The sequence below is a fragment of the Lissotriton vulgaris genome, chromosome 7 (genome assembly GCF_964263255.1).
Source record: "Lissotriton vulgaris chromosome 7, aLisVul1.2, whole genome shotgun sequence".
Lineage (NCBI taxonomy): Eukaryota > Metazoa > Chordata > Amphibia > Caudata > Salamandridae > Lissotriton > Lissotriton vulgaris.
In genome coordinates this window covers 1,228,121,385-1,228,140,365 of record NC_141695.1, presented here as the reverse complement: position 1 = coordinate 1,228,140,365, position 18,981 = coordinate 1,228,121,385, and the positions used below count along the sequence as shown (strand labels likewise).

The 18,981-nt window shown below is 41.9% G+C and overlaps 1 protein-coding gene across 1 annotated transcript in view; it reads right to left on the bottom strand.

The window, feature by feature from the left end:
• LOC147703288 (uncharacterized) overlaps nt 1-18,981 on the bottom strand; it is a 321,000-nt gene that overhangs the window by 243,180 nt on the left and 58,839 nt on the right. The window contains exon 6 of the mRNA XM_086928906.1: nt 1,818-1,883. Within this exon, the coding sequence (XP_086785032.1) occupies nt 1,818-1,883 (66 nt within the window). The remainder of the gene's footprint in view (nt 1-1,817; nt 1,884-18,981) is intronic.

Below are 18,981 nucleotides of genomic sequence, written 5' to 3'. Positions count from 1 at the left end.
GGTCTATACCTTGAAATGCGAAGAAGCAGAAGCAAACTAGTTTCTAATGCCAAATAATGGAATTATGAATACAATGCCCTAGTTAAGCATTAGCACAGAATATATCATAGCCTTATTGCTAGCTGCTATGGACTATATGGGGGTTTAAAGGCCTTGAATCTGAGTCATAGGCCCAATTTGAAGGCAAGGGCCTGTAACAAGGGTCAAAGCCTTTAACAACTTGAATAGGCTTATGCATAAGGGCTATATGGTTCTTAGAACATTCCATTCACTGTGAATTATGTGTTTTAAATAAATAAGGAGAAACAGAGATGGGATGTTAAAGAAGAAGGCTTATACCATCATATCCTTAATGAAATTTATGTTAAGTCATGCCTTGTAACACGTTTCCACAAATCACCTTTAAGCTCAAATGCATGCTTGACCTTTCACCTGAAGTTCCCTTTGTCTTTTGATATTTAGTTGGCTATCAAATTGGTCACCGCTAGTTTGATTTGTGTTTCATTTTTTCCTTTGAATTTTGTTCTTATCTTCGGAATGTTTTGGGGGAAGTCATGCATTTTCAGCATTCTTGTGGAAACATTCATAAGCCAGTTATTCTTGTATGTCCCCTCTTTAATGCCTTAGGTGGCTAGTTATGGAAAGTTGTAGGGAACATTCTTTCTGTGCAAATCTTTGCTTTTTGGACGCCTTGCATAGCCATGCAAATTCAATACTCCACATTCCTCACCCTTTTTGAAAGATTAGCTTTGCAGGATGTCGTTTCAGCACTTCCCAACTCCCAGACTCTGTGTTGGTAGTAAAGGTATTACAATACGGGTACACCCCATCCTTTCCTACTGATAAATACAGTTTAGTTTAGACCGGATCAACAACTGTCTATGTCCACTCTCTTCACCAGCGTCTTTTTTCTAAGTTTTATGGTGAACTTCCAGAGGTTTAATGTATATTAGGCCTGCAACAAAGGAAAGATGCAAACGTGTAGTGCTCTCATGAACATGTGGTAACTTCTTTACACTAAGGCTTGCATTAAATGTGGCCTCATAATATTGATATGGGCAAAATACATTATACTGCCATTTCGGCATTGTAGGACACTCTTTAATACTGCATGTGGTATTGCCAAATCCACAAATACCATTTGTTTCAGGAGCAAATTATCCAGTTCAAATCTGTAGGAATTTGCTCCTGCTAAAAAGTCCTGAAATTACGAAGTGATGTATTGAAATCATTGCAGTAACATCAATGTCTAATGCTATTCCAAACTGTAAATTGTTTTCTTATGGGATTGGTCTTAATTCATAGGTAGTTGTGTCATATGGAAGTACCAGGTTATTCATCATGCAGCCCAAGTCCAAACGTGTAACCAGAATCCTGGTATCCTTCTCTTCTTGATTGATCTGTGACCTCTGTCATTGTGGTACTGCTTACTTCGAACAAAGAGGATCTCGGGATAAAAAGTCAGGAAGTTATGTCCTCAGGCCCAGGTAATTAGGTTAACTGTAATACCAGTAAAGGACTGGCAATGAGGCATGCCACTCACACATAATGCTAGGACTGTGATGTGGAAGAGCAAGGCCAACATAATGAAATCTATAAGAACAATATTAATAATACATTTATCTTGTTATTGTTAAATGTTTAACTGTCATTTGTGCCCTCTTAACATAAAACAAATGTGTCCCAATTCTATGGCCAAAATAAACTATGTGATTGAATGATGCCCACTTTTTCTAAACATATTTGCAGATCCATTATTTCTTAAAGCAGGAATTAACCAAGGCCTTAAAAAGTTGACATAAATAAATTGCACTTACCAATACATTAGCAAGGTTGAGCCCCACTTCCTTTACCAGGTCACCTGCGTCCTTTAGTAATATGTCCTACAAGGCAATATCAAACAATGAATGCACATAAAATGTTATATGAACTCTTAATAGAATCAGTAAAGTTTCTAGTTTATGTTCGCTTCAATGAGGACCACTGGTCGAGTAATGCATGCATGTTGTCCAACAATGACTACAATAAGAAATAGAGTCAGTCATGTTGATCTGTATTTTAGCACATCATTTTAAGATGGACAAAATAATGTGCAATAAACCAGGCTGAACATTGTTTTTTTTTCTGCGATGATTTATTTGATTTGCTTGAAAACTGTCTGCACATTTGTTGTAAGGTTCATATTGTAATTATTTATTCTATGTTCTTATTTGGAAAGCTCACTATGTAAGTTTGTGTGGATCACTGACATAATGTCGAATTCACAAATATAGAATTACCTAAATATAGAAGAAAAAATATAAAATGCAAAAATATCGAATTCCTATCTACAAACAGGTAAGTACAAAAATTTCGAATCAAAAATATAGTTTAAAAAAATATAGTTAATCAAAATATCGAATTTTTTTAAATGTCTTAAAAGTAATTTAAAATTAATGAAATAATAAATATAACATTTACTATTACCACTCCAGTGAGTGCAACATTAGGGAAAGCGTTGGATAGCGTAGGGGTAAAAATTACTATTCCCCTCCAGAGAGTGCAACAGTAGGGAAAGCGTTGGATAGCGAAGGGGTAAAAATTACTATTCGATATTAAATTACTTACCTTCAATTCGATATTTTTCACCACTATATTCTGTCCATTCGATATTTTGTCCATTCTATATTTTGACTTCGATATTTTGGTAATTCTATATTTTGAATTCGATATTTTGTCTTGTTACCGGGCTGGGTATAGGGGGAACTTCAGTGGACTAAAACCACTCCTGCTCACTCGATATATCATTGATTGCTATGTTAAACTGATTTATGCACAACAGCATGAACACAAAGTGAGCACTGGAAGTGCAAATTTAAGGCACTCTCTCAGCCACAGTTTTGGTCTCACTTGTATCTTAAATAGATGAAGACCTGGAGCAGTGGTGTGTACAACCTTAGGCAGTGATAAATTGTGATTTGCCACTGGAAATTTAAACAATGTTTAGCATTAAAAGATGCTCTCAGACCAGGTGATATGATTGCAGAGTGTATTCTAGAACCGGGTTACATCAGAAGCCTCTCCTAACAAAACATCATCATCCTCAAACTTTATTCGGTCCTGAGAACATAAAAGTACAATACATACACATTACACACCAATAGTTTAAATACGTATATAAAAGTGTAAAATTTGCGCAATTAAACACAGCAATTATTCAGTACGATTTAATCTTCTTATATCACAATTTGTAAAAGTAAATTATTGCTGCCTGCTATTCAGTTCACATGTCCAAAAGATGCAGCTAACTTTTTTAAATTATTGTATAAAAGGCAAGGAAGAGCTATTTACATTTAAAATGGGATGTAGTCAATGGGGCATAAAAATAACGATATCAAAACATTCCATCACCAGCATGGTCCGGACATCTCAAGGACAAATCGGATCTTGTGTCATGGCCTTCCTTCTAATCCACCAAAAATGGCCCAGGAACTTTGTGATTGTGTACACAAACAATGGTCTTTTGTCAGATTTTAGTATGTGCAAAGCTACTCTAAAATCACGAGTTCCAAGTTGTCTATAAACACGAATTAGCCATTTGCCCATTGGTTTTGTGTATGCAGTGCAAGCATGGCCTATTGATTCGGTCAAGGCAGGGCAGCAAGGGCAACCTTTGGGTTAGTCAACATTACATAGCCTAGACCAGCTACCATTCAGGGACTTCTGTTTATCTCAATGGCCATTTTAAGAATTTGCTTGACATCAACTTGGTTAGACCCATATCCACTTTCATTTCATCAATGGCGGGCATGACTACTAGCTGCATATAATGTGGAAATAGCCATATTCAGCAGGAAGGGAATAAAAAGGAAAAAGAAAGGGCTTGAAATATGGCACCCGCTTACACAATGGATGGGGAGATCGATGTTGTGATATTGTTTAAACATGATAAACTTGTGCCTTTTTCCCTCCTCTTCCACTTTTCCACTCTGGATCCTTCATCGTCCTGCTCCATGTTTTCGTTCTCTGTTGTTCTGTATGAAGCATTTCCAGCTGAACTTACTTTGTTTCTAAACTAACAAATTTCAACTTTGATTTTGATTCATCAAGATGATGTATGTACGTGTTTAATAATTTAAAACAGCCTGTATTGGGGGGTTCAAGGGGAGGGGGGGTGGTGGCTTAATTGATAAAACTGTACAATAAAGACTAGTTAAAAAAATAAAAATAAAATGGGATGTAGTCAATGGGGCATAAAAATAACAATATCAAAACATTCCATGAACAGCATGGTCCGGACATCTCAAGGACAAATCGGATCTTGTGTCATGGCCTTCCTTCTAATCCACCAAAAATGGCCCAGGAACTTTGTGATTGTGCACACAAACAATGGTCTTCTGTCAGATTTTAGTATGTGCAAAGCTACTCTAAAATCACGAGTTCCAAGTTGTCTATAAACAGGAATTAGCCATTTGCCCATTGGTTTTGTGTATGCAGTGCAAGCATGACCTATAGATTCGGTCAAGGCAGGGCAGCAAGGGCAACCTTTGGGTTGGTCAACATTACATAGCCAAGCGTTTGTAAATGCATTAGCCGGCAGACTACGGTGCCTAAATTACAGGTAGAGCTTCCTTTCAGAAGGTAACTTGATGAGACTGAGATAGCTTTCTAAGGAGCCACTGATCTTGAAGTCTCTAAATTCTTCAATCAATCTTCCCTTTTTACTATTTCTACAAACATTCTGCTCAACCCAATCCCAATACAATATTTTAATTCGTTTTTTAGTATACGTTGGTGGGGAATTAATGCTATGCCCTGGTAGCCCAATACTCAATACAAGGTTGCTAATGTGCTTAATGTAGCCTATTTTATTTGTGGAATCTAAAGCACAAACCTCATTAAATGCAGCCTCATATAATGCCGGTTCTGGGGTGGTGACAAGCCTCTGCCAAAATAGGAGGGGGCAGAGCTTTGCTAGATCATTAATTGGTTTAATGCCCATATCGAGCTTAAGTGGGAAAAGTGTATTGATTTGCGGAAGGGACGCCAGATTCCTAAGAAACTTGTTCTCAGATGCTGTGAGATCACTTACTTTTTCCATGCCCCAGAGCTCAGCCCCGTATAGGGCACTATTCACAGTTTTGCAATTATATAGCTCCAGGGCTGGTGCTATTGGTCTTGTGTGGGAGAGACAATGTTCCTTTCTTAGGGCCCCATTTACCTGTGAGAAGTTGAGGTAGGCCTTGTTAAGATGTTGTTACCAGGCCAACCCTTCCCACAATTTAATTCCTAGGTAATCGAAGTAAATCACTTTCTCTAGGGGGAAGTTATCCAGGGTCGAGCTCCCTTTAATGGATTCATGGGTGTTCATCAACATCAGTTTTGTCTTTCTGGTATTTATTTCGAAGGCGACTCTCGTCTCAAAAAATCTTGAATAAATTCAGTAGTTTTTGCAGGCCCATGGGTGTTTTGGAAACAAGAAGGGTATTGTCTGCGAATAGGATAGTGGCGATTTTCTGATTCGCTAAAGAGGGAGTGCCAGCTAGAGTAACAGATAAGAATTCGACCACTTGGTTGATGTATAGTGAAAATAAAGTTGGAGCCAGGACGCAGCCCTGGCGAATCCCCGCTGGATTTTAATGGGATTGGTGACATGGCCATGGCTGCCCCTTCTTACCCTAGCAAAGTTCTCTCCGTGTATTTTTATTAGCAGCGCCAGGATTGCGGGTGGCATGCCCATCTCCTTGAGCACCCGCCAGAGATTATACCTAGGCATAAGGTTGAATGCTGACTTCAAATCAATGAATGCTATGTATACGCTCCCCTTGCCTAGTAGAACCATCTTCCAATAGAGAAGGAGGAGGCAGAAAACCTGATCTATTGCTCCAATTTTCTGGCAAAACCCCTCTTAAAGGGATGAGAAGATATGTTTCTTATCCATCCAGCCCTGGACTTTCACTAAAAATGAGCGACAGAAGACTTTTTGAACAGAGTCAATCAGGCTGATGGGCCGGCAGTTCGAGGGATTACTCCTATTGGTCTTTTTAAAAATGGGTATCACTTCAGCCCCCTTCCAAGATTCTGGGATACCTCCCCTAGCAATATCATTGGAGAGTGACAATATATAAGTTGTCCAATTGTCCCTGTCACAGTGAAAGAGATCCCCCGGGATGCCGTCCGGTCCAGGTAGTTTGGCAGGTATAATTGCCTCTATAGAGGGTCAAGATTTCCTCCTTAGTGAATAAGAGGCCTTGTGAAGATTGGAGTAGATCTAAGGGGATTGGTCCCATATCATGGCTATGAAAAATCGAGTACAAGGCACCAAAATGCTCTTGCCACACATTAGGTGGTATATTAATATTAAGAGGGGGTGAGCCTTCAACGTTGCCCTTTCCCACAAGTACCCAGAATTTTATTGCATCCAGTTGGGAGCAAGCCTCCCCTAGTTCTACCCACCTCTTCTTATCCCAATCTGTCATTGCATTTGTTTGGGACAATTTATATTGCCTCCGTAGATCACGTATCAGAGGCATACCCCTATGTCTTATGGCTAATGCCAGGCATTTCCTCAGGGACCTGCACTCCGTTGTAAACAAGGAGTTTGCTTTAGCTAGTCTTTCCTGTTTTGGCCCATGGTTTTGTAAATGAACAATAAAGTTTCGAGCCAATTGGTCAAAGAACTTCGAGTGCAGGGCACTAGTGTTTGCCGATGGTGCCAACTCACCTGATGAAGATTGTATCACTACCAAGTGCATCGTAAGGTCTTTTTTTAAGGTGTTAAGCTTGGACTCGTCCGTCATAATCGTGGGCCATTTGAGGCAACGTTTATCATTAGTTGGTATCACCTCTTTTGTGGCAAGTCTGGCAAGTGATGTCCTACCCTTTTTGCCCCATGGATGTTCGACAGTCAGACTTATTAGATTGTGATCGCTTTCACAATTGTGGACTATGGACATATCAACCACGAATGGCCATAGAGTAAAGTCCACAAGTATATAATCTATCCGACTGGCACCATTTGGGGTAATGTAAGTCAACCCACCTCCTTTGTCAGAACGAGTTCTTCCATTCGTGGCCCACAGCCTATGTTCTAAGGTTAATGCATTCATCTGTAGGGCTGCTTGGGACCACTTCTTTATTGGTGGGAGCTCCAGGGATGGGACAAACCACAATTTATCCTCCTCGTTGGCCTCTTGGATATCTTCCCTATCAAGGGGCTCAAATTTGACATTGACATTGCCACCCAGAATTAGGGGATAGACAGCTTGCCTTGTGTCTAGCATCTTGTATAGAACTTGTAGAGTTGAAGATCTACTCCCTCTAGTGCTCCGTGCATAAACATTGTAGATGTCTAAACTCTTGCCTTTTTTTGCCTCTTAACCTGGCCCCAATGATGTCTGGATTATCAATAGAAAGCTCCTCAGTGTCGCAGTTTAGTGTGATTCTAATCAGGGTTAGCAGCCCTGCTGAAGGACAGCCTTGTTTCGATGGCATTGCTGATTTATGGAGTGTCAGGAATGCTGGAATGTGAATGGGGGTCCGGCTCCAGGTTTCCTGCAAGACGCAGATGTCATGTGAATTGATGAGCTCAAGTCATTGGGGTAGACATAATTTGCCCCTTATTCTTATTTTAAGCTGCCTCTGGTCTGTGGGCTGGTGGAGAATCCGAAAGGGGGATAGAACATCGATTTCAACACCCGGAGGCATGATGCAGCTGCATATACTTTTGTCTCCAGCCTGGTGATCATCTCCCATACACAGTAGCCTCTGAGGAATGGAGCGGGATTGTGGTGAGAATCATTGGCTCAATTTCTAAAGGTAAACCCCCATGAAAGGAACAAACCATAGTGGGGTCAGGGTCAGGCTCAAAAGTTGTCGCAAACACATGTTTGTGTCGGGAATCTGATTGTAGTCAGTCATTCTGGGATAGAGGTGAGGATGGAGATCCCCTTAGTGGCTTCAGACTGAACTTATGTTGTGCCACAGAACTAAAGATATTCAGCTTGAGTTGGATGTTTGATTCCTAACAAAACAGTTAACTAGCTACTCAATTGACTAACATTATTTATCTAAACCTCCCAAGATTTTAAATATAGATTAACATTAGCATACAAACCACTTTTTTTGAGATCTGGCCTCACAGCGCAGCTGTCACTAGGCCTTATATGATCAACAGAAAAGAGCTTTCAAAAGCACTATTAAAAAAGCAGCTTAGCTCCAGCCACATGTTGGTTTACCTTCTGTACAGCATATGATTTGGCATATGTTGTATGCTTCCACTGAAAAAGAGAACTTGAGTTGCACGTTTTGGATTGTGGGAAAGGTTAGAATCAATACAGCAAGACTGAGATGGTTATTGTGGCAAGGCAATGATCAATGATATAAGCAAGAGATCTGTTTAGCATGAAGGGTATGATAAAGACACAAGGCCCCACAAATTTATTGCAAAAAGCTTGTTTAAATCATAATGCAATTAAAGGTGAATTAGTATTACTCAATAATAAAGCCTTTAGAGTGGAAGTGTGTTACATGGGATCTCCAGATTGCATTAGTATGCAAGGGTTTTGGTGTTGGCTACCCCATATGACAAACTGTTGAGCTAAACGATGTAAACTGTAATCATTCTTGCTAAGCCTTGTTAGGCAATATAGGGCAGATTTTCAAAACTTTTGGACTGGTTTAGCGTCACAAAAGTGATGCTAACCAGCGCAAATTTGTGTTTTGCTATTTTCTTTCCAGCGCAAAACTTGTTTTGCGCTGGAAAGTACCCTGTAAATAGCGCAACGCAGCGCCAAGCACTGCTTTGCATTACTTTGCGCCGAGGGGGCGTGACATTGATGCTACATGGGCGTTCCTATGCAAACACCCATGCCTTTTGACGCAAAACCAAATTTACAAATCTTTGTAACATTGGTTTTTCGCCAAAAGTTAACGCCCCTTCAAAGGAGGCGCTAGCAGAGAAATGCTTTCATTTCTCTGTGCTTTTCCAACTTTCCATGCGTGCTGCACTCTGCAGCATGTATGCAAAGTGGGAAAAGCTTTGCATCGTGCCTTGCATAGTGTTTTGTACAGAAAGGGTACCCTTCCTATACAAAACCTATGCTACACTGATGCACACATCCTAGTGCTGCGGTGCTAAAGAGTGTGCATGACGCAGAGCAGCTGAAATCCGCGCCGGCACAAGGGAAAGGGGAGGAGAGAGCCATATCTCTGACGATATAGTGCTGTCCTGCTCCCTCCCTGTGCCGCAACGGGGGGCTTCGCTGCATTGCTCGACTTTTTTGAAAATCTCCCCCATAGTATTTTCCAATGCTAACTATAATTTTATATGCATTTCTATTTTATGGCTTTATGCCTGAATGTTGTCTTGTAGGAAGGTTTCTGCTGAACACAATAAGCATGACTTAGTTATGGTGACAAGCCATTGATTAAGGCTGTATTCCTCATTGGTTCTTCGGAGAAAGTTATGTCCAATGCCATATGTCTAATCTGTTTATTATGAAAAATTATGATAAGAGGGCGGAGCCAACTGCCTTGGCCTGAGGACGCGGCTGGCTTGAGCTCTTCTCTGCCCGTGATCCCATGGCCGCTCTGGAACTCCACACCTGCCCTTGCCGGCAGTTGTGCACTTGGGCATGCGACGGCCATGGGATGCCCATGGCAACCAGTTTTCTGACTGTTAGAGGTGTGGAGCAGGGTGGAAGGCCTTTGGGACACTGCCTTGTGGAGTGCTTTGTGTGCGTGGGTGAGGAGCTTGAAGGAGATGCTGTTGTTGACGGGGAGCCAGTGCAGGTCTCTTAGCTGAGGGGTGATGTGGCTGCGGCGGGGGACGTTGAGGATCAGTTGGGCATTGTAGTCGTCGCAGGTGTTTGGCCGGGATTCCTGCGTAGAGTGCATTGCTATAGTCCAGCCTGCTGCTGACGAGGGCTTGGGTCACTGCTCTTCTTGTTTCGGTCGGGATCCACTTGTAGATTCTGCAAAGCATGCGAAGGGTGTTGTAGCAGAAGGAGGAGATGGTGTTGACCTGTTTAGACATGGAGAGGAAGGAGTTGAGGATGAATCCTAGGTTGCATGCGTGGTCCGTGGGCGTTGGAGCAGTACCCGGTGTGGTCGGCCACCAGGAGTCATCCCACACAACTGGGGTGGGGCCTAGGATGAGGACCTCTGTCTTGTCTGAGTTAAGTTCCAGACGGCTGCTCCTCATCCTCTCGGCGACGGCATTCATTCCCTCGCGGAGGTTGGTTTTGGCGGTGTGTGGATCCTTGGTGAGGGAGAGGATGAGCTGGGTGTCGTCAACGTAGGAGATGATATTCAGGTCGTGCTGGCGGGCCACTTGTGTGAGGGGGGTCATGTAGACGTTGAACAGGGTCGGGCTGAGGGATGAGCCTTGGGGTACGCCGCAGATAATATCGATGGCTTCGGATCGGAAGGGCGGGAGGCGGACTCTCTGGGTTCTGAAGTTTCGCTGTTGTCTAGCTGGCGCCTGATGTCATCTGTGTGTGGCGGCAATGAGGGCAGTCTCGGTGCTGTGGTTGCGTCTGAATCCTAATTGGGATGGGTCAAGGATATTGTTGTCCTCGAGGTGGCGGGTCAGCTGCATGTTGGCGATTTTCTCGATGACCTTCGCCGGGAAGGGGAGCAAGGAGATGGGCTCGATGTTCTTGAGGTCTTTGTGGTCTGCCTTGGGCTTCTTCAGGAGGGTGTTGATTTCGGCGTGCTTCCAGCCTTCCAGGAATGTCGCTGTGTCAAAGGAGATGTTGATGACCTTCCGTAATTGGGGTGTGATGGTTGCATCAGCTTTGTTGAAAATGTGGTGTTGGCAGGGATCTGACGGAGATCCTGAGTGGATGGAGTTCATGACCTTGCAGTCTCTTCGTTGTTGATGTGGTACCAGGAGGTCAGCTGGTTGGTGCAGGTGGCATTCGAGGTGGGCTCTGTTGCGCTCGGGGCAGATGAGGAGTTGAAGCTGTCGTGGATGTTGGCGATCTCTCGATGGAAGAAGGTGGCCAGTGAGTCGCACAGATCTTGCGAGGGTGGGATGTTGTTGGTGTTGGCGCAGGGTTTGGAGAGTTCCTTCACTATGTTGAAAAGTTCTTTGCTGTGGTGTGCATTGATGTCCAGTCGGGCTTTGAAGGACGTTCTCTTGGCTGTTCTGATGAGGTGTTGATGTCAGCGGGTGGCGTCCTTGTGGGCTGTGTGGCTGTCTGGTGTGCGGTTGTGGAGCCATTTCTTCTCCAGCTTCCGGCATGTACGTTTGGAGGGCTGGAGATCTTCTGTGAACCAGGCAGCTTTCTTGCTGGGGTGGTTGATGGAGGGTTTCTTGATCGGGGCGAGGGTGTTGGCGCAGTCGTCGATCCACTGTCTGCTGTCACTGAAGCCCCCTGGATGTGTGGGTGAGCGCCCGGAATTGCGGGTGGTGCTTTGCCTCATATCGTGCTAAGGGTCCTGGCTGCTGGCAGGAGTTGCTGGACCTGGGCCCTCTGGGATGTGTTTGGCCCTCCAATTAGTTAGGCTAAAGGAGCAACAGAGAGACTCCACCTCTCCTCCATTGGGGCCCTATGGTAACATTTCTGTTATTTGTGGTGTGTTGTGCTACTGGCTTGGGGGGCTGTTTCCACTTCATCATGTCTATGCTGTTAGTGGGACTGATGGTCTGAATTGGTCCTCGTTCCCGAACAACAGTTGCGCTGCTAAGGCTACCACCCTGTAAGCATGCTTGTGGTGTTAGGCACGACTGCGATCAGAGGGGAGTTGAGCCTTGTAGGTTAGGTGCCTCCTGGGGCCCCAACACAAGCTGTCGTTTGGCGGGGTGGCTACTTGGAGCTCCATACTGCTTTACCGGAAATATCATGGGGAGCACTTGAAAGCCCAAAGAGGATGTAGCCATCAGCGCCCCCCAGGAGGGGATCAATCTGGGCATTGGGCCTGGGGATAAGCCGTATATGATTGGCAACTTTGAGATACTCTTGGAGGCCATTGATTCCTCTGGTGAGCGCTTAGACGGCAAAAACTATTTGCTGTGGGTGGAACTGGGTCTCATCCGTGAAAACTGTCGAAGGTGGTCAACTCATTGGAGAGCACGATGCAGTCTCTGACACCAACTGTCAAAACAGTGGAACACCGCATCATGACTCTCAAGGGGCAAGCACGATGCCTAGTGGCCCAGCTGGATGATCAGGAACATAAATGCCGCAATAATGTCCATATTGTTTGGCTGCCCGAGAGGATAGAGGGGGGCTCACTGCTGGCAAAAATAATGTCAAATAAATTAAATAATACATATAATAAAATAAACATATTTAGAAATAGAAATTGTTAAAAATTATAAGTAATAAATATAATGTAATAATAAATTAATCATACATGTATAAAATATAATATATATATTTACTTAATGACATTAATATATAATAATTTGAATAAATTATAAAATGTTAGACATATTAAAAATTATAAATACATATATATACATACACCTGCAACATAAAAACATAAAAATAGAAATTATATATATATATATATATATATATATATATATATATATATATATATATATATATATATATATATATATATATGAATATATATATATATATATATATATATATATATATATATATATAAAATAAAGTAAAATGTTAAAATACATAATTTTTTAAACTACATTTTTAACTAACTTAACTGCAATAGTAGGGAAAATGTTGGATAGCGGAGGGGATAACATTTCTATTCCCACTCCAGGGAGTGCAACTGAAGGGAAAGTATTGGATAGCGGAGGGGAATCATTTACTACAGTAGGGAAAGTATTGGATAGCGGAGGGGAATACTTTACTATTACCGCTCCAGGGAGTGCAACAGTAGGGAAACTGTTGGAAAGCATAGGGATAAAAAATTACTCTTCCCACCCCAGGGATAGCAACAGTAGAGAAAGTGCTGGATAGCAGAAGCAAATAATTTATTATTCCCACTCAAATGAATGCAACAGTAGGGAAAGTGTTGGATAGTGTAGGGGATAAAATTACTATTCCCACTCCAGGGAGTTCAACAGTAGGGAAAAAATTGGATAGCGAAGAGGTAAACATTACTATTCCTACTCCAGGGAGTGCCACAGTAGGTGTTGGTTATCGTAGTGGTAAAAATTACAATTCCCACTCCAGGGATGGCAACAGTAGGGAAAGTGTTAGATAGCGGAGGGGAATAATTTACTATTCCCACTCCAGCAAGTGCAACAGTATAGACAAAGTTGGATAGGGGAGGGGATAAAAAGTACTATTTCCACTCCAGAGAGTGCAACAGTAGGGAAGGTGTTGGATAGCGAAGGGGTAAAAATTACTATTCACACTCCAGCAAGTGCAACAGTAGGGAAAGTGTTGGATAGCAGAGGGAATAATTTACTATTCCCACTCCAGGGAGTGCAACAGTAGGGAAAGTGTTGGATAGCGTAGGGGTAAAAACAAATATTCCCACTCCAGAGATAGCAACAGTAGGGAAAGTGTTGGTTAGCATATGGGTAAAAAGTACTATTCCTACTCCAAGGAGTGGAACAGTAAGGAAAGTGTTGGATAGGGGTGGGGAATAATTTACTATTCCCACTCCAGCAAGTGCAACAGTAGGGAAAATGTTGGATAGCAGAGGGGATAACATTTACTATTCACACTCCAGAGAGTGCAACAGTATGGAAAGTTTTGGATAGCAGAGGGGATAAAATTACTATTCCCACTACAGCGAGTGCAACAGTAGAGGAAGTGTTGGATAGCGGAGGCAAATAATTTTCTATTCCCACTCCAATGAGTGCAACAGTAGGGAAAGTGTTGGATAGCAGAGGGAATAAAATGACTATTCCCACTCCAGTGAGTGCATCAATAGGGAAGGTGTTGGATAGTGGAGGGGTAGAAATTACTATTTCCACTCCAGCAAGTGCAACAGTAGGGAGAGTGTTTGGTAGCGGAGAGGAATCATTTACTTTTCCCACTCTAGCAAGTGCAACATTAGGGAAAGTGTTGGATAGAGGAGGGGAATAATTTACTATTCCCACTCCAGCAAATTAATTACGATTAAATAAAACATATTTAATAATTACTAATATTTTACATCCCACCTTATTCCCTTATAAATGACACTACCAATGTCTTAAAACAAGACACAATTAACATAATTTATAACAATTATTTAATTAAATAATAACAATTAACAAGCAAATTAAAAACAATTATTAATAAATTAATTCACACAATTACCACTATAAAATAAGCTTGAATAAATATTATATAAAAATATTTTAAAATATATAAAAATGTAATTACTACCCACCCTACTCTCCTATCAACCCACAACCCGCTCCTTAAAAAATGACATAATAAACATAATTAACAATTAATTAATAATTATTAATAACCAATTAATAATAAAAAATCCACAATTAACAATATAAAATATCAAATGCATAACTAGTATTTAATGAAAAATATTAATTGATTAATTATAATTAAATTACTTTTCACCCTACTCCCCTATAAACTCACAACCCACTCCTAAACAAATGACACAATTAACATAATTAACAATTCATTAATAATTATTATTAACCAAATTATTAGCTAATTAATAATAAACTAATTTGCACAATTAACAATATAAAATATAAAATACATAAATATAAATTAATTAATTATAATTAAATTACTTCCCACCCTACTCCACTATAAACTCACAACCAGCTCCCGAAAGAAAATGCAAAATTAACATAATTACAAATTAATTATTAATAATTAAAAAACAATTAATAATTCATTAATAATAAATTAATCACCCCAATTACAATATAAAATAATAAATACATGAATTTTTATTAATAACATATTAATTATTGAATTATAATTAAATTACTTCCCACCCTATTCCCCTATAAACCCATAGCCCTCTATGAAACTAAAATGCAACATTTAAAAAAAAAAATATTAACTTCTAAAAATTATTGACATTTTGCTTATAATTAAATTACTTCCCACTCTATTCCACTATAAACCCACAACCAGCTACGGCATTAAAACGCCAAATTTACTTTAAAAAAAATGTAGAACCTCTAAAAATGTAACACATATATTAAAAAACAAATGCAATACTTAGACAAAAATATAGAAGACATATATTTAAAATACATACTAAAATACATAAAACTAACTCAAACAAAAATGTTTTTAACAACAATATTTTTGCAAATGATAATAATGACTTCAACATTTTTTAAAACAATATTACTTACCTTATACTCCATATTCTTGACCACGATATTAGTGCAAGTCGACATAAACATCTCAATATTATGTCTGTTTACACTCCATGAGGGCTCTTCTCCACTTCCATCCCTGGAACATAATACTCTGCCTCCTAGTCGGAACTCAGTTATCCCAAGGCGTGAGAACACTCTACTTGGGTCACTCCTGTGTCGTTGGATGATATTGTTTACCAATGTTTGTGCTAGCAATGTTCTTTTATATTTCCCTATTGTTCTTCTTATTTGCTTCTGCTAGTGTGTCGGTGTGAGGATTGCATGTGTGGTTCATTCCTCCTGTGTGTAATCAGAACATGAGATGGTCCTGCACTAGATCAACGGTTCCAACCTGGCACTTTGATCTGGCAATGCTGGAAGATCAGGCCTTCCGGGTTCTGTTGGGTGATCTTATCTTGAATTGAATTTGACAATGCAAGCTTAGCCTCGTCGATAGAAGTTGAATGGGAGGCCATGAAAGTGGTGCTTAGAGGTTATTGTATCTATTATAAAGTGAGGGTAAGGTCCCACCTTCGGTTAGATACCCAGTGGTTGATCAGCTCCTGCGGGAGCTAGAAGGGACTCCAGATGGGTGGCGTAAAATGCTGGAGGAACGAAAGAAGTTGTTTGAAATGGTTGAACGCATGCAGTGCCTTGACTTTAAGTCATCTGTGACTAAGGCCCATGTTGATAGGGGCAAAGTCTAGATGGATGTTGCTTTGGCTTCTTAAGGCTGAGAACCAGGGACATATTATCCTTCAGGTGCGTGACTCTTTGGGCAGAACGTCTTAACCAAGCACGAGATTGGTGAAGCCTTTCTCATCCATTACTGTGAGTTGTATTTGGCAGAGCCCAGGTGTGGTGAGGTAGATGTATGTATGTATTTATGTATGTATTTGCATTTATAAAGTGCTCTGTAACCCTATGGGCATCCTGGGGCTGAGACACAGTAAACTAAAGATAAAGACGCAGCTGCAGAAACTGACCAGCCCGCTGGTTAAACTCTGGGAAAAAGCCAGGTCTTGACTTTTTTTTGGAACAGCAGCAAATGCTGTATTTGCCTCAATTCCGAGGGGAGGCTGATCCATAAGCGAGCTGCTGCTAAGCCAAAAGCTCGTCCTCCCATTGTAGATCTCTTACTCTTTGGAATGACTGCCAGATTAGCTGCTGAAGAACGCAAACTACGTGCAGGTACATACCATCCAAACCTAGCCTGAAGCGGTTTGGGTCCAAGTCCGTGAAGCGCTCTAAAGGCAATGCACAAGGACTTGAACAATATCCTTTGTCTCACTGGGAGCCAATGCAGGTCAGCCAAGATGTGTTGGATTATATTGCAGATTCCATGCTGGTTGCACTCAACCCTGCGGAGACAGAACAGTTGGAGGTGGAAACCCCTGAACAGGAAGTCAGGGGTACCTATTAAGGACATCGCCCTGTAGAAGGTGCCGGGCCTCCATGGTCTCCCAGTAGTGTTTTAATCTGCATATTCTCTAGTTCTTGTTTTCAACTTGTGGCCCTCTTTACTGACTACTGTCAGAAGGGTATGCTTCCTTTTGCTTCTTTGTTATGTTGCTATTGTGGTTCTCCCAAAGTAAGATGAAGATCCTCCCCTCCTTGATTCCTACCGCCTTCTCCATGCTTAACACAGATTATAAGGTTTTGCGCAAAGTGTTGGCTGCCCGCTTGCTTCCCCACATGTGCTCCGTGGTGCATGCCAATCAGACAGGCTTCATTCCAATGCATAGTACTATGCTTAATATCTGGCAGTTGCTCCTCGCTCTAGATCAATGTGAGTCTGCCATAGAGAGCATTGGTCTTCTCGACGGACATTCGAAAGGCCTTTGACTCGCTCATGTGGGAGTTTATATATGCTACTATATTTGGCATGGACTTGGGTCTTGCCTTCGTCCAGTGAACAAAGCTCCTTTACACTTGTCTGCTAGCTCTAACTCACACTGACTCTCTGATATCGGAAGCCTTTGTAGTTTAGCAGAGTACCCAGCAGGGTTGTCCTCTTTCCCCTTATTATTTGCTCTTGCAATGGAACTGTTCACTCATACAGTTGGCTTAGTCTATCACTATAGTGGGCTGTGTCTTAGTGACGAGTCCATGTTTCTTTCTTTATCTGAGGACAATATGTTATTCCATTTGAGCATGGAGGATACTAATCTACGGGGGATGGTGAAGGGTTTGATGGAGTTTGGTCTTCACTCAGGGCTAGAAGTTAACTAGAGTAATTCCTTTGTGTGCCCTGGCTCTGGGCTGGTAATAGCACACTATCAGATACCTGGGAGTCCCTATCTATCAGTCGCCAGATTTACTTTTCAATGACAACTGTGACAGCGCACTTGCTGGATTGTGGCCAGCAGTGGCATTTTGGACTATGTTGCTGCTTCCCGTGAGTGGCAAGGTTGTTGTATCCAAGATGGCTATCTTGCCCAGTCTCCTCTATCAGTTTGTGACTCTCCTGCTTCAGTTGCCCCGGAGGTTGTTTAGAGCACTAAATAGTTTCTTTTTGACCTTCTATTGGGGTGTGAGACGAAGCTGTGTGGTGTTTTGGGAACTACACTTACTGGTGCAGGAGGGTGGTTTGGCAGCCCCAGATCTGGAATTGTATTATCTAGCATGGCAGTTGCAATGGGTGGCATGCTGGCGGACCAACCTATGGGATGCTGTGGGTGCTCAGCAGGGTGGTTCCCAACTAGGGAGGCACTGACCAGGAACTTGTTAAGGCCCCCCGGCATCTGGTATGTGGAATTTGAATTTTCTCATTAGAACAGCATGCTATATCTGACCTCCACTTCCTCTCGGATGTCAGAGAGAGGTACCGACGGACAGAGCGGGGCCTCATATTCCCGAGCGGTTGCCGGGTGAGGTGAGGTCATCTCCCACGCAATGCGCATATTAAGATAGAATACACATTTTCCTTATGAACATTGGGGCTCCAAGTTCCTGGTAGATATAAGTATTCCTATATAATCTTAGCACTTAAGTTCATTCACATTTATGCACTTTCACCTTATCATGTTGCAGTAGCTTACCATCTAGGTCCTGACGAAAGCCGGATAATAATTTCCAATTTGGCTGAAACATGTTGACCGTCTTGCACAGCGCCACAGTGTAGTTATAAATTCAGACTACCAGGCGTTATTTTAACCTTGGCACTCAGATGATCCCTATTAAAATACTTTTTTGTCTCAGCCGTCAATCTTAAGTTTTCACCACAGCACTGCACCTCACACCCTGAGCACTACCCTTCGAGAAACAGTCTGGTCAGAGTTTCTACTCCACATCCATATCGGCACCATCAATCGATGGCTTGGGCGGTTGGTTGGATGGATTAACAAACATCCCATATGATGAGACTCCGCCACATGGGTGGTCTGATGGGAATATCTCAGCCAGCTGTAACTCTCTTACTATTTGCATGAGCCCTGTTTTTTCAGTCAATAGTACAGCAGCACACACCAGACAGGTCATTTCTATATTTTGTAGAATGTCTGGGCTAGGGCCATGAGGAGGATGCATGCCAGGATGCCGTATACATGTGAGCTCCCGCTCTTGGTGGCTCGGCATTGGGAGTGACATGGGAGTTGGTCTGGACTCTGCTGCTGAACGTTGGCCAGGGATGTGGTGCAGGACAATTTCTTTGTGGGGGGGGGGGGGGAATATTGGCTGTTCTTAACCCTCTGGGAGTCTTACAACACCCCAGGTGGGCATTTCTTGCTGCACAG